This window comes from Myotis davidii, unplaced genomic scaffold, assembly GCF_000327345.1.
Source record: "Myotis davidii unplaced genomic scaffold, ASM32734v1 scaffold705, whole genome shotgun sequence".
In the NCBI taxonomy this organism is placed as follows: domain Eukaryota; kingdom Metazoa; phylum Chordata; class Mammalia; order Chiroptera; family Vespertilionidae; genus Myotis; species Myotis davidii.
Genome location: NW_006296405.1, coordinates 2,344,239 through 2,358,250, shown reverse-complemented (window position 1 = coordinate 2,358,250; position 14,012 = coordinate 2,344,239). Strand labels below are relative to the sequence as shown.

Sequence of the window (14,012 nt, the reverse complement as noted above, 5' to 3'; positions counted from 1 at the left end):
TCGATCCCCAGTAGACGGCATGCAGGAGGCAACTGATCAATGATTCTCTCTCATCATTGATGTTTCTATCTTTCCCTCTCCCTTCCTCTCTGAAATCAATAAAAATAGAAAAGTATTTTTTTTTAAAAAAACCACTCTTCCTCTCTCAAGACTCCACTGCCTGAAATCAATGATTTTAGCCTACTCTGGACTGCTCTACATCTCTCTTTTGTTTCTGGAAGGCAGCACAACACTAAAGCTTAGGGGATTTCTCTATGTATTTACTCCGATTCTCCTCTCCCACACTCCAGCGTTGACCATTCACTGCAGCCCTGTCTCCACTCACTATACCGGTTTCTCTCCAGTCTCCTGGAACTTTGAATTCTTTTTCTTAATTTTCTTCACATGTCTTGTAATTTAAAGTACAATTTAATTGTTTCAACCCAACGATGTTTGGAAAGAAAGCTGGTTAAAGTTACTTGACCTCAGCCACCTGGAGCTTGAGAGAGCAAGGCGGCCCCGCGGAGCCTGCGCGCGGGCTCCCCCTGCAGTCTGCTCAGTGCTCTGCGCGGCCCTAATATTTAAATGTCCCTTCATTGCCTCTCCCCTTGGAGCCTGAGCAGAGTAATTGGCAGGGGAGCCAGCGCCAGGTTAACGGGAGCAAAGGGGACGCAGACTTGGGACAGACAAGGCAGCTGCGAGTGCGCGGAGTGCTCGGAGGCACCAGTTCCCCTTCCGACGGGTAGGGTGGTGAAGAGAAGTGTCCTGTGAACTCAGATTAGGGTCAAACGCAGGCTGTTGGTGCATTTAAACCAGAACCCTGTCCTCGTCACAAACACAGGATGGGAGTGGGCACGTTTGTGCGTGTTTGTTTGGTTTTCATAATGAGAAAGGAGGGGACACCCCAGGAGGGAGAACAGCGTGCGTGCGTGGGTCACCTCTTCTGTAGAGGCTGGGTCCCAAATGATTTACTTGGATTAGACTGATTGAAGAAAAAGACTCTTACTCTTCTAAGGCCTTAGGATTTTTTTTTATTTTATCACTTGTTTTACAATTAAGAACTTCTAAACCTTGAGACGAGGAGAATATTCCAACATTAGATCCTCCCTCGCTCTCCTACCTCACTTAGGACTAGATTAGCATGTAAATGGCTATGATCCCAAAATATGGGATTATACTTCGGGATTCTCTTATAGAGGCCCACCTAGGTTCAAAGGGTGGGAACATAGATTCCACCTCTTCTCCTTTTTTCAAGTTATAAGAGAAAGTTATTTCAAAAGTTACAGAGGTAGTAGAAGTGAGCCAGCTACAAGTTATGAAGGCAGAAGGGCCCTAGGAGCGTAGGAGTGAAGGTAAAGGTAATGTGCCTGGAGGGAGGCAGAGGGGGCAGGGAAAGGCGCTGACGTGCTCCTAAGAGGCAGAGCACCCATAGATTCCACCTCTTAATGGAGGAATTTTGAGGTTACTTTGCAAAAAGAACACGTGTGTTGAGAGATATTTTTGTGGCCATCTTTGCTCCTCGTTGTAGGGACAGAGCTGAAGGCAGAGGGAAACAGCTCAAAGGCCCTGTGTTGGGAAAGAGCTTTTCTTTAAAAAAAAAAAAAAAGATGTAAATATCACATAACTCGATGGCTGTTTAGCCTGTTTCAATTGCAGCATAAAGCAGCATCCTATTCTCTGAAGCACTCTTAAGAGAGCAAACTATGCTAACTGCTCTCCACTGAACAACAGGTTGAGGTGTAATTTTAGACTTACCTTTTCATAAGATCATTTCTTATTGGAATTTATGCCACTCACAAATACATGAAACAAAGCTTGGGGTGAAGAGGAAAAAGAAATATTTTCTGACATTAAAATGTCTCTGTGGTGTTAATATGATGTAGCAGAAATAAGGTTTTCTTCCACTTGAAATAGCTCTTCTTGCCCAGCCAGTGTGGCTCAGTGGTTGAGCATGGACCTCTGAACTAGGAGGCCAGGGTTCTATTCCTGGTCAGGGTACAAGCCCTGGTCGGAGGCTCGATCCCCAGTAGGTGGCCATACAGGAGGCAGCCAAACATAATTCTCTCTCATTATTGATGTTTCTATCTCTCCCTCTCCCTTACTCTCTGAAATCAATAAAAAACATTAAAAGAAAGGAAGAAAGAAAGAAAGAGCTCTTCTTTGGATGAATTAAGCTGGAGGAGATCGAGGAAAAAAATGTATGGATCATCCTGAAGTCCACTGTGAGAGAACCGGGTGCCCCTTCAAACTGCCACCAAAACCCTGGCCTCTTAACTTAACTCCACCCCTGCCCTTTTACTTCCAGCAAATGACCTGTCTTTCTGGGCTCTGGTCATTTAACGCTGGCGCCTCCATCCCCACACAGTGCAGCTCCCCACCCCTCACCTTGCCTGTGCATTCCCCATCATCACCGCTCACCCACATCCTGGCTTCTTGCTTTGTTTCCTCTTTATTGCTTCGGCCCCTCGGCTCTGACAATTGACACTGGCTGTCCTGGCTGGACCATGACAACACATTGCAGAATCCCAGCCTTAGTTTGACCTTAACTCCCAGCTGTCCCAGGGCCCTGTCTACCTCGGAAAGTCCCTATCTTCAATGGTGGGGTTACTGCTTCCTTAGAGACTCACCCTGTCTTCTGTCTCCTGAATCCTCCTACGAAGTGTAGAAGATTGAGAAGGTCCAATGTGACCATTTCAATGTCTTTCTTCTCTTCCTCAAAATGTTTCTGCATCATCACATGATCCTCCTTCCTTAGCTCTTGATTTTAAAGGAAGGCTGTTCTATTAGAATTTCTGTAATGGATGGGAGAGCAGCCACCAACCTAGGTCTTTGGATGATTACTTGAGAAGAGTCACATCCCAGGTTGTTATGTGAGAGAGAAATACTCTGTATTATTTAAGACACTAAGTAATTGTTATTCCTGCAGCTGACCTACCCTATCTAATACAGGGGGCAAGCTAATGTTAAATATGTGTGGTTTCCAGGATTCAAGAAGAGGTGAAGACACAGAGAGTTGTTGGTAGGAGTTAAATAAAATGAACTATTCCATGTCTGGATCTATCTAATGATAATGATTCCCACGATAATTCCCAACTTCTGCCCTAGACACCAACAACATTCTCAGTTTCAATTTTCAGAAAACTCAAATGATATGTGATGGGTATAGGCAGCGGTTCTCAACCTGTGGGTCATGACCCCTTTGGCGGTCGAACGACCCTTTCACAGGGGTCGCCTAAGACCATCCTGCATATCAGATATTTACATTACGGTTCATAACAGTAGCAACATTACAGTTATGAAGTAGCAACAAAAATAATTTTATGGTTGGGTCACAACATGAGGAACTGTGTTTAAAGGGCCAGAAGGTTGAGAACCACTGGTATAGGGGAAGAAAGAGAGGTAAATCAGTCATCTCACTCATTCGAACAGGCTGATACTTACAATTTAATTCCAAATATATAGTCTTTCAGTGCTTAGTTTGTACAAGGCAATAGCAGGCATATGGGGAGCACAAAAATTAATGAGACTCATAGGAACTTGTTACCAATAACCTCACAGACAGTTCAACTCAGAGGTCCTCAAACTTTTTAAACAGGGGGCCAGCTCACTGTCCCTGACATTTCACACATGCGCACTGCGGGCCCGGGGCGAGTCAGCTGCTAAGCAGGACAGGCAGCGGTGGCAAAAACACCCGGCGGGCCGGATAAATGTTTTCGGCGGGCCGTATGTGGCCCGCGGGCCGCAGTTGGAGGACCCCTGTTCTAAAACAGTTGCCAACTGTTATAGAAATAACTATGATACAGGGACAGGGTATTGCATACCATTGGAAAGGTATAAGCCAAGGGGACTGGGGATACAGGGGTATCACTTCTGATCACAGGTATATCACAAGATGGTACGGGAAAAGCTGTATCTGCACTGAATTCAAGATCATTCTAAGTAGAGGGAATTGGAAGAGCAAAAACTCAGGGACAGGGAGCTCTGGGTGTATTTAGGTGAATTTTCTAGTGTGGCTAGAGCTGCTGGGACCACAATGAGTAGCACGGGGCAATATAAGTCCAGATTCAGTCCTCCAGTGGACAGGGTCCTTTCCATAGGTAGGAGAAGGTGGAGACATGGAGGAAGCCTGTGTTAACTCCATTCCATGGAGGCAGGGCCTTTAGGAGAAGAGATTGTAATGGGGGCCCTAGACCAGAGGCAGCAGAGATAAAACAGGCTCACTGCTTTTTTGTTTGTTTGTTTGTTTTAGTCTGGAGAGAATGAGGGCACAGGATTCTTCATTTAGAGAAGGAATGAGACTTTGAAATAGGCCAAAGTTCTAAGAAGGGCAGAATGAGATCAGAAGCAAAGAAGAGGCCCAGTGCTCAGGGCTTCTAAGAAGGTTTTTGTTTTTCTGATAAGAATGGGCAGAAATTTCCTGTACTGGTCTTTTGCCTCTTCTTCTTCCTTCTTCTCCTTAAGATGTCTAGAACTGCCCTAACCGGTTTGGCTTAGTGGATAGAGGTCGGCCTGCGGACTGGGAGGTCCCAGGTTTGATTCCGGTCAGGGGCATGTGCCTTGATTGCGGGCACATCCCCAGTGGAAGGTGTGCAGGAGGCAGCTGATTGATGTTTCTCTCCTATCTATGTTTCTGACTCTCTGTCTCTCTCCCTTCCTCTCTGTAAAAAATCAATAAAATATATATTTTTTAAAAAAAGATGTCTAGAACTGAAGCAACTATTTTGCAACTACAAGGGAAAAACCAAGAAAATTGCAGAGATGTCTGCCCTGCAGTGGTTGAGCCTTTAAACAAATACCTCCAATCTCTTGGTCTGTGAAAGAAAAATATGCTCATCCCACGGTTAATCTAGATTGCTATCACTTGCTGATACATTCCTAATTGAGTTTGCTAGCTACTGACTTCGGGATTCTGGGGATAGAGAAAAAGGAAGCCCCAGGTTCCTACGTAGCTTGATCATCTGTTTGCAAAGAGGCGATAGAGATTCAAAACAACATGCTACCTTGTAATAAAGGTGGTACCTCTGGCTGGAGATTTCCTTATGGCATTTTTTTAGAGACTTGAGTATGACAGGCAGGGTCCACGGAGACAAAACTTGACAGTGGTTAAAGCCAATAGCTGTAGCAGGAGCAAATCAATATATAATTATCTAAGGCTACTAAGAAGCCAGAGCCATTGATTAATGGCATTTAGGAGAATGAAATGAAGGTTGGTCTTGCTATTACATGACAACAGCATAGGGTACAAAGCTTTTCCATTAACTAAAAGTTTTTTAACCACTACTCAAATCATATTGTTGTATGAATAAATCCTTTACATTGACTTACTATATAAATATAGCAAATTGGGAAGAGCTCATTATCTTTCTTAAGGTTAATATGAATTTTGTTCTGCTGTGAAGAACAGAATTGAGAAATAATGTCTAAGTCACAGGCACAGGATAAATTGGTTTTTTAAAAGAGAATTTGAGTTCCACTTCTAATGTTATACAATTTTTTGTTGTTTCTTAAGATTTAAAAAAAATAATGCCTTATGCTAGCTATAGTGCCTTTTAATCAAGTTTGGACTACATAAAGCATATAGAAATAATTTAAAAATCTACATAGAAAATTATGGTATCAGATATGATAGCAAGATTCAAGTTTAATCACCTAGACCAGTGCTGTGTGATACATTAGTCACTAGCCTCTTGTGGTTATTTCAACTTAATTTAAATTGATTAAAATTGAACTATTAATTTAAACATTCAGTTCCCCGGTTGTACTAAACCACGTGTCTGGTGGCTACTGTGTTCGACGGAGCATATATAGAACATTTCCATCACTGAAGAAAGTGCTTTCGGACAGGGCGGATCAAGACAGCTTTGCGAGCCTTCTCTCCTATAAACATTCAGTGAAACTCTGTGTCAGCCAGCTTGGGCTGCCATAGCAAGAGACCACAGATGAGGTGGTCTAGAAAACAGAAACTTATGGAGGCTACAAGTCCAAGATCGAGGTGCCAGGGTTGGTTTTCAGTGAGGTCTCTAAAGGCTTGCAGACACCACCTTTTCGCTGTTTCCTCACATAGCCTTTCCTCTGTGCACCTGCAAAGGGGAGGGGGGGAGAGGTGAAGTGTAGAGAGGTAGGTAGATATTTGGTTCCTCCTCCTCTTCTTATAAGAACACCAGTCCTATCAGATTATGGCCCCACATTTATGACCTCATTTAACCTTAATTCCCTCCATAACGGCCCTGTCTCCAAATATAGGGGTGTGGTTTTCAACATATGAATTTTGGGGAGTACAAGAGGAGAGGGAAGGAAAGTATGTCAGAGCCAGATGCTCTCCAAATATAGGGGTGTGGTTTTCAACATATGCATTTTGGGGAGTACAAGAAAGGAGGAGAGGGAAGGAAAGTACGTCAGAGCCGGATGTAGAGGGCCTCATGTTCTATGCTAAGGAACTGAAACTTTATCCTAACACAGAAGGGAAGCCACTGCAATATTAAGGAGGGAGTCTATGTGATTGAGGTTTGCATTTCAGAAAGAACGCCAGGTTAACGGTATGGAGGATGGGTTGAAGTCAGAGACAGGCCTGTGAGAATAGAGACAGAAGTCACTGTAGTGTTGTTTTCTCCTGTTTCTGTAAAGGAAACTTACTGGAGAGTTGAGAATTCTTTCTTTGCCAAACCTCTGGATTCTTCTAATGCAGGTCTAGGATGGGGTGGGAGGGGCAAGTTTGGCCACCTTAGAAGCAGTTTAGACTATGGTCAGAAAGTTCTGGGTTCAAATCTTGACTCCACCCCTGATTAGCTGTTGACCTACAGTTGGTTGCTTACCTTTTCTTAGCATTAACGTCCTCTTCTGTAGAGGACGTTACATCTACTATGAGGATCATAGGCTCTCTTCTCCCTGTAAAGAATTGTTCTAAGGATTAAGTTATTAGTGCAAGTAAAAGCATTTGGCTCAGTCTGTTTAGTGTATATGTTTTGTGCTCAGTATACTTTGACCATTATTACTGCCAGGGGTATATTTCCTACACTTACTCTCAAAGGAGTACAGGAAATAGGGTGTTTGTTTAAATGAATCTTGTCCATTTCTCAGTTGCGTGTGCTTGTGTTCTCCATCACACAGGATGGTCACCTTTAAAGATTTTAAAGTATCTCTCTCTCTTAAGCAGCTTCATTTATTTGAGTAAAGAGCTTGTAAATAAATCATTGGTAAATATTACCAAATCAAATACATTTTGAAAAGCTTGCCAGTATACATAAAATTCACATAGTTCCTTAAAAAAAAATAATATGTTCATGCCCTGGCTGGTTTAGCTCACTGGATAGAACATCAGCCTGGGGACTGAAGAGTCCAGGGTTTGATTCCGGTCAAGGGCATGTACCTTGGTTGCAGGCACTTCCCCAGTAGGGGGCGTGCAGGAGGCAGCTGATCGATGTTTCTCTCTCATTGATGTTTCTAACTCTCTATCCCTCTCCCTTCCTCTCTGTAAAAAATCAATAAAATATATTAAAAAATAAATAAAAATATGTTCAGAGCACCCTTAATTTAAAATGCCTGACCCCTTGTGCTGGGACAGGGCCATCTAGAGACATCTTATAGTAAGTAGATGGGGTTTCCATTGAGAGAAAGCCAAAAATGCCATCCCACCATGCTTCCAAACTAGCAAATGTTCCTGTATCAGCTTTCTTGAGAGAAGGTGAGGCTTTCTCACCTCTACACCTGCTCAACACTCGGTTCACCCCCTCTGGTCTGATGCTGCCCAGGCACAGAGGTGAACAGAATCTACTTCCAAGGATGATCATAATCTCTTTCCTCCTGTAAAAGCACAGTGATCATGAACTTTAGTCACTTGAACTGGTGTCAAATCCTTACTCTACCACTTACTAGCTCTATGACCTTCAACAAACATTCTATGCGAGTCTCTAACTCCTTATAAGTAAAATGAATATAATATTTTTCTCTCATGCATTTATTCACAAATATTTACTGAGCAGCTATCTGTGGCAGGCATCGTGCTGAGAATTCAACTGTCAATAAATCAGACAATCTGATAACATTTTAGTGGGCAGAGACAATTACATTACAGTCTGATAAGTGTTCTGATAGACCAAAAATAGGAGGAAAGATAACTTCTCCTGTCCTGAGGGAAGGCAATCTCCTCAATGCCTTCTCAGGGAGGCATTCTGATTTCTCAGTGAGGAGTTGAAGGATGAGGAAGTAGTAGTCACATGAAGTGAGTGGGGATGGGGAGGCAGCAAAAGTTATACTCAGAGACTGATTTTTGTCTTTACCAGCAATTTATTTAGCTCATGTTTACTCTGGGAATTGTAATAATTTTATAAGCTAGTAGCATATATGTTTTTTTTTTCAATAAGCCATATAATGAAATAACCTACCCCAAATGAATGACAGATCAATCATACTGTTTTTCCATGCAAGGGGAGGTGAAGGGATAAAGTAAAAATGTAAGGGGTGTAGTCTTTTATACAATGAGAGAGAGAGCATCCAGCTCGGAGCTGATTTTCAGCTGCCAGAGCAAAAGTGACAATCCGCTGTTGCTAGAGCACATCTCTCGGAAACAAAGCAGCAGCGTTGGTAGGCAGGCCGATCTTTTCCAAGGGGCCTCTGAGTGGTTTATCACCACGCATTGCTGACATCCTGGCATGACTTACTGTACTTCATTCTTACATCAAAACAACTTTACTTCTAAAAACAACTCGTTTTTGTCATTATCATAAACAACTTCATATTTGAAATAATATGAAACTGCCCTACCTGGATTGGCTCAGTGGGTAGAGCGTTGGCCTGAGGACTGAAGGGTCCCGGGTTCTATTCCAATCCAAGGGCACATGCCTGGGTTGCAGGCTCGATCCCCAGTGGGGGATGTGCAGGAGGCAGCCGATCAATGATTTTCTCTCAGCATTGATGTTTCTCTCTCTCCTTCTCCCTTCCTCTCTGAAATGAAAAAATTAAAAAAAAATAATATGAAATTATAACTGGACAATCAGTGGGTTGGTACTGCCCATCACTACTTGAGCCAATTAAGCAGAGACATGGTTAAATCATATCTGAGTATTTATTCCAATAGTGCCGGCAGTACGGGAGAGCAGCAGGGCATCCACAAAAATCTGCTCTGCCCCCACCATAAGCCAGCTGTTTATATTGGGTAGAAGGGCAAGGATTACATGGGAAAGTAGGCAAAGGGTATGCCAAATGGGCAGTTTACTGGTCTGGAGGCTTGCAAAGGCCTGTGGGTATGCGAAAGGAGCGGGGATCTTCAAAGGGCTAGCGATTCTGGTTTCTGCAACTAGGCAGCTCCAAATGGAGAGCATGGGCTGCATTTCCAGGTGAGCTCCCAGGTCCCATGTGCTTTCTTTAATCAGAACAAAACCGTCAGGGTTAACAGACACGGTTAATATTTCTTACAATTATAGCTGGTTCCCAATAATTTACTTCTGCCCCTATCAAAACCAATACACAACGCCTTGAAAGACCACATTCACTTGGCCTGTGCAGACTATGAGAGGTAGAGCTGTGAGAAAAGAGCTGGTTGAGAAATCACAGGAGAGATATGGAGAGTAGAGAAGCACATTCAGATCTGCATTTTAGAAATATCACTTTGGTTGAAGTAGGAATGGATGGGGTGTAGGTAAGGAGCACTGGTGGTAGGGAGCTCCCTTATAGGCCTACTGCAACAGTCCGGGTGAAAATATGCTAGGTTTAAGCAACAGGAGATATTTAATAATCATAACAAATTTAATACATAGATCCAGGCATTGTTCTGTGTTTAGCATATACTGATTCATTTAATCCTTAATACCACCCTTGGAGGTAGGTCCTATTATTATCTTTATTTTACAGATGAGAAATCCAGGGGCTAGAGGTGCTACATGACCTGCTCATGGTTATGCAGTGATTATATGTGAAGCCAGGCAGTCTGGTTGCAGGGCCTGTGTACTTGACTGTGCTGCTGTCTATCTCACAGATTTCAGAGGTTTATTAAGAAATGAGGAATGAGGGGTAAGGGTAGAGTTACTGATAATCTCCAGATTTCTGGCTTGCAGCTGGATAGCTTTGGGTGTCATTATTTGGGCTCAGACACATACTAGAGAAGAGCAGATTGGGGAGGAAGGATATTAAGTTCCTTGTGAGACACGTTCAACTTGAATTGCCAAGGTGACAGCCATAGGTAGATATCTAGAGTGTCACTGGATATACATGTTTAGAACTCAAGAAAGAGATTTGAACAGGCTCTATATATTTGTGAATCCTTAGCATGCAGCCATGAGAATGGATGTCTTGAAAGAACGTTTCAAATTAGAAAAGAAGATGCTTTGAGAAGAGCCCAGAGGAACATCAATATTAAGGGGCAGGCAACACAAGAGTCATTCACAATGGAGATGAGGAGCTGCTAGAGATATGGGAGGGAATACATGGCGTGTGGGAAGGAAAAAGACTCTTCAAAGAGCAAATAGTGTTAAATGCTATGGAAAGTGCAGCAAAGTGAAGTGTGAAAAATGTCCATTGAATGGAGTCACAAGGTGGTCATTAGTGACGTTGGAGAGAACAGGTTCAGTAAATTGATAAGAATAGAGTGCAGTGGCGGAGGATTGAATGCAAGATTAAGGATGTGGGCGCAAAAAAAAACAAAGAATTTCACCAAGAGGGTTTGTGAAGGGAGGAGAGCTATCTGAAGAATGCAGAGTAAAGATTTATTTTTGCTATGCAAGAAATTTGAGGTTTAAATGCTAACGAGAAGAATCTAGGATAAACTGAGAGGCTATAAAAACAGAAGAGGGAATTATCTCTTAAGAGAGTCCTGAGTAGCCCAGGCTGTGTGGTTCAGTGGTTGAACTTCAATCTATGAACCAGGAAATTATGGTCAGGGCACACACCTGGGTTACGAGCTTGATCCCCAGTGTGGAGTGCAGAAGGCAGCAGGTCAATGATTCTCTCTCATCATTGATATTTCTCCCTCTCTCCCTCTCACTTCCTCTCTGGGGAGGCGAGGGGGGGGCGGGGGGAGGGTGTAAAGAGTCCTTCAGTAGATGGAGGGGGTGGATCCAGAACACAGAGTTTAGGTAAACAGGATAAGTTTTTTCTTTGTAACAAGGGAGAGAAAGAGAGGAATGAGAAGAAAGATAAGTTTTTAGATTTGGTGGTGGGAAATGGAAGGAATTCTTTTATTATCTCTCTGAAGTTGGAGGCTTTAATCACTGAGAGTGTGGGAGACAGTGGAGTTGGACTTAAGAGGAAAATAGGTTTTAAACAGGACCAGTGATTTTTTAGGGCAGTGAAAATACTCTGTATGATACCGTAATGATGGATACATGTCAGAATACTTGTGTACAAACCCAGAAAATGTGCAACACCAAAAGCGGACCCTAATGTAAACTGTGGACTTTGGGTGATTATGATGTGTCAATGTGAGTTCAAATGTACCACTCTGGTGGGGGATGCTGATAATGGGAAATGCTATGCAAGTGTATGGGCAGGAAGTATAGGGGAAATCTCTGTATCTTCCTCTCAATATTGCTGTGAACCTAAAACTGCTCTTAAAAAAAAAAAAAAAAGACTTAGTGAAACTAACAACCAGACCCAATGGAGTTGGAGAACTTGACTGGGTTAACAGAAGAAATTCTCAGTAAAGGGAACAGATACAAAGAGGATAGAGAGGTTCAGGGACTTTGAATTCTACTTAAAGTTAAAGAACAGTGTGTGCTGTAGGCAACCTCTAAAATGATCACCAATGATCCTGTCCCTGGTATTTATCCCTGTGTCATCCCCCTCCTTGAGTGTGGTCCGGACTCTTCTAATGAATAGAATATAGCGAAGTGATGGGATGTTACTTCTGAGGTTAGATTATAAAAGCCTCTGTCTTGCTTGTCCACTCTTGCTCTCTCACTTGTTTGCTCTGATGGGAACCAGCTACCATACTTTGAGCTGTGCTATGGAGATGCTGACCCCAACATTTGAACCGGGATGTGTGAAGAGTGGGGGAATTAGCAACCTCTTCTCAAAAGAACTACAGGATTAAGTGGTGTCTTTGGTGCAGAACCAGGTTTTACAGATTAAGATTAAATGCCATAATTCCTAAGGTCCTTGGCTCCACTTAGTGGGCACTCGACGAATATTAGTTGTCTCTAAACGATAATTTAAATATTTGTATGCTCTGCCCCCCCCTCCCATCCCTCCCGCAATCTTTTTATTCCAGCTGTTCTCAACCTATGGGTCGCGGCCCCTTTGGGGGTCGAACGACCCTTTCACAGGGGTCGCCTAAGACCATCGGAAAACACATATATAATTACATATTGTTTTTGTGTTTGATCACTATGTTCTAATTATGTTCAATTTGTAACAATGAAAATACATCCTACATATCATATAGTTACATTACGATTCATAACAGTAGCAACATTATAGTTATGAAGTAGCAACGAAAATAATTTTATGGTTGGGGGTCACCACAACATGAGGAACTGTATTAAAGGGTCGCGGCATTAGGAAGGTTGAGAATCACTGCTTTATTCAAAAGAGACTAGGGCTGGGGAGGGGGTGGGTAGTGGGAGGCTTGCAGGGCTCCGCACACCGGGCAGGGGACTGCCCGCCCTTGGCTCAGGCAGCTCGCAGCGAGGCTCTTCCTGACTTCCTTGGCGCAGGTGGCAAGGGCGCGAAGGGCGAGGGTCGCTCTTCTAAGCGTAAAGACACGTCACCCCCGACAAGATTCTTTCCATCCGCAAACATGAACCGGGCGCTTTACAAGTGCTAGACACCGGGGACCCAAGTGCGAGCGACACACACCCCGACTACAGGAAGGAAGCGCGACCGCGTCCCGCGGTAGGGCCAAGGCGGGGAGCAGGTTTCACGATGCTCAGACTTTTCCAAGTTCTCCCCATACTTTTAGTTGAGCTAAAATGTCGGAAGTCGGTGTGCAGCCAGTGCTGAGAGCCCTCCAGGACTTGGCCTCCGGTTCCCGGTCCGCACGCCTCCATCCCGAGATGCCCTCCAGGAACGCCGGCGTCCACGTGGGCTCCCCGGTCCGCAGGGCGGGGCGCAATGGGCGGGGCCAGGCCGGTGGGCGAAGCTGGCCCTACCCCTGGGGCTCCCAAGGACGCCCGCGCCCCGCGGCCAGATGCTGACGTGTCCTTTCCGTCTCACTACACCTCCCGACACTACCTTCTAGGCTGCCCCGGAAGTCCCGCCCCAGATTTAGCCCGTCACCGCAAATCAGCTCTTTCAGCGCTTCCTGGAGTTCGTCTCCACTTTTGGGACAAAGGGGCGGGGCTTCGCGAGCTGGGTGCCTATTGGCTGGAGGTCGAGCAGGCTCTGGGTGCTCATTGGCCGGAGGGCGGGGGCGCTCTGGCACGCTTGCGCGGCGAGTAGAACGTGTGGCGGCGGCGGAGATCGCGTCTCCTTTTTCGATCCCAGTCCCGCTGCTGCTGCTGCTGCTGCTCCTGCGAGCGTCCGGCGCGTCGGTCCCGTTCCTCGTCTGCAACTCGCCGCCAGCTCGCTCCTCGCTCAGCGGCCTCTCACCAGCGCCGACATCCACATTGACACCTCCGAGCCGGCTCTCTTGCTGTCTTTCCATATCTACACATGGCTTCCTCCGCGCAGAGCGGCGGCTCCTCCGGGGGACCCCTGGTCCCCACCGTGCAGCGGGGCATTGTCAAGATGGTGAGAACCCGGCCCCAGATGCCAACACTGTCTGTCTCCAGGCGAGAGTCTGGCGCTGGCTCCTCTTCCCCTCCTGCCAGGCAGCAGAGTCTCCCAGGTCCCCTTTTCTCTGCCCCCCGTCTTCATTTTTCATCCATTCTCAGAATCCCCTCTCTAGAAGGACCCCGACACGGATTCCCCTTTCTCTGTGCCTCCTGGACACCCTGGCATCAGGGGTCACAGTGATTTCCGTGGTCGCGGCACTCAGATCTCCTGGCTGTTTACCTGGGACAGACCGAATATTGATTGATTAACGGAGATAATTGGTTGCTATCTGTCTTACGTCCTCTCCCCCCACTCCCGCCCCTCCGTCCTTCTGTCCATTGACACATGCT

The 14,012-nt window shown here is 45.0% G+C and overlaps 1 protein-coding gene across 1 annotated transcript in view; it reads left to right on the top strand.

Moving 5' to 3' along the window:
• Positions 1-13,312: 13,312 nt before the first annotated feature.
• The window catches only part of SND1 (staphylococcal nuclease and tudor domain containing 1), a 451,387-nt gene continuing 450,687 nt past the window's right edge, over positions 13,313-14,012 (top strand). The window contains exon 1 of the mRNA XM_006771404.2: positions 13,313-13,638. Within this exon, the coding sequence (XP_006771467.1) occupies positions 13,561-13,638 (78 nt within the window). The 5' untranslated portion in view covers positions 13,313-13,560. The remainder of the gene's footprint in view (positions 13,639-14,012) is intronic.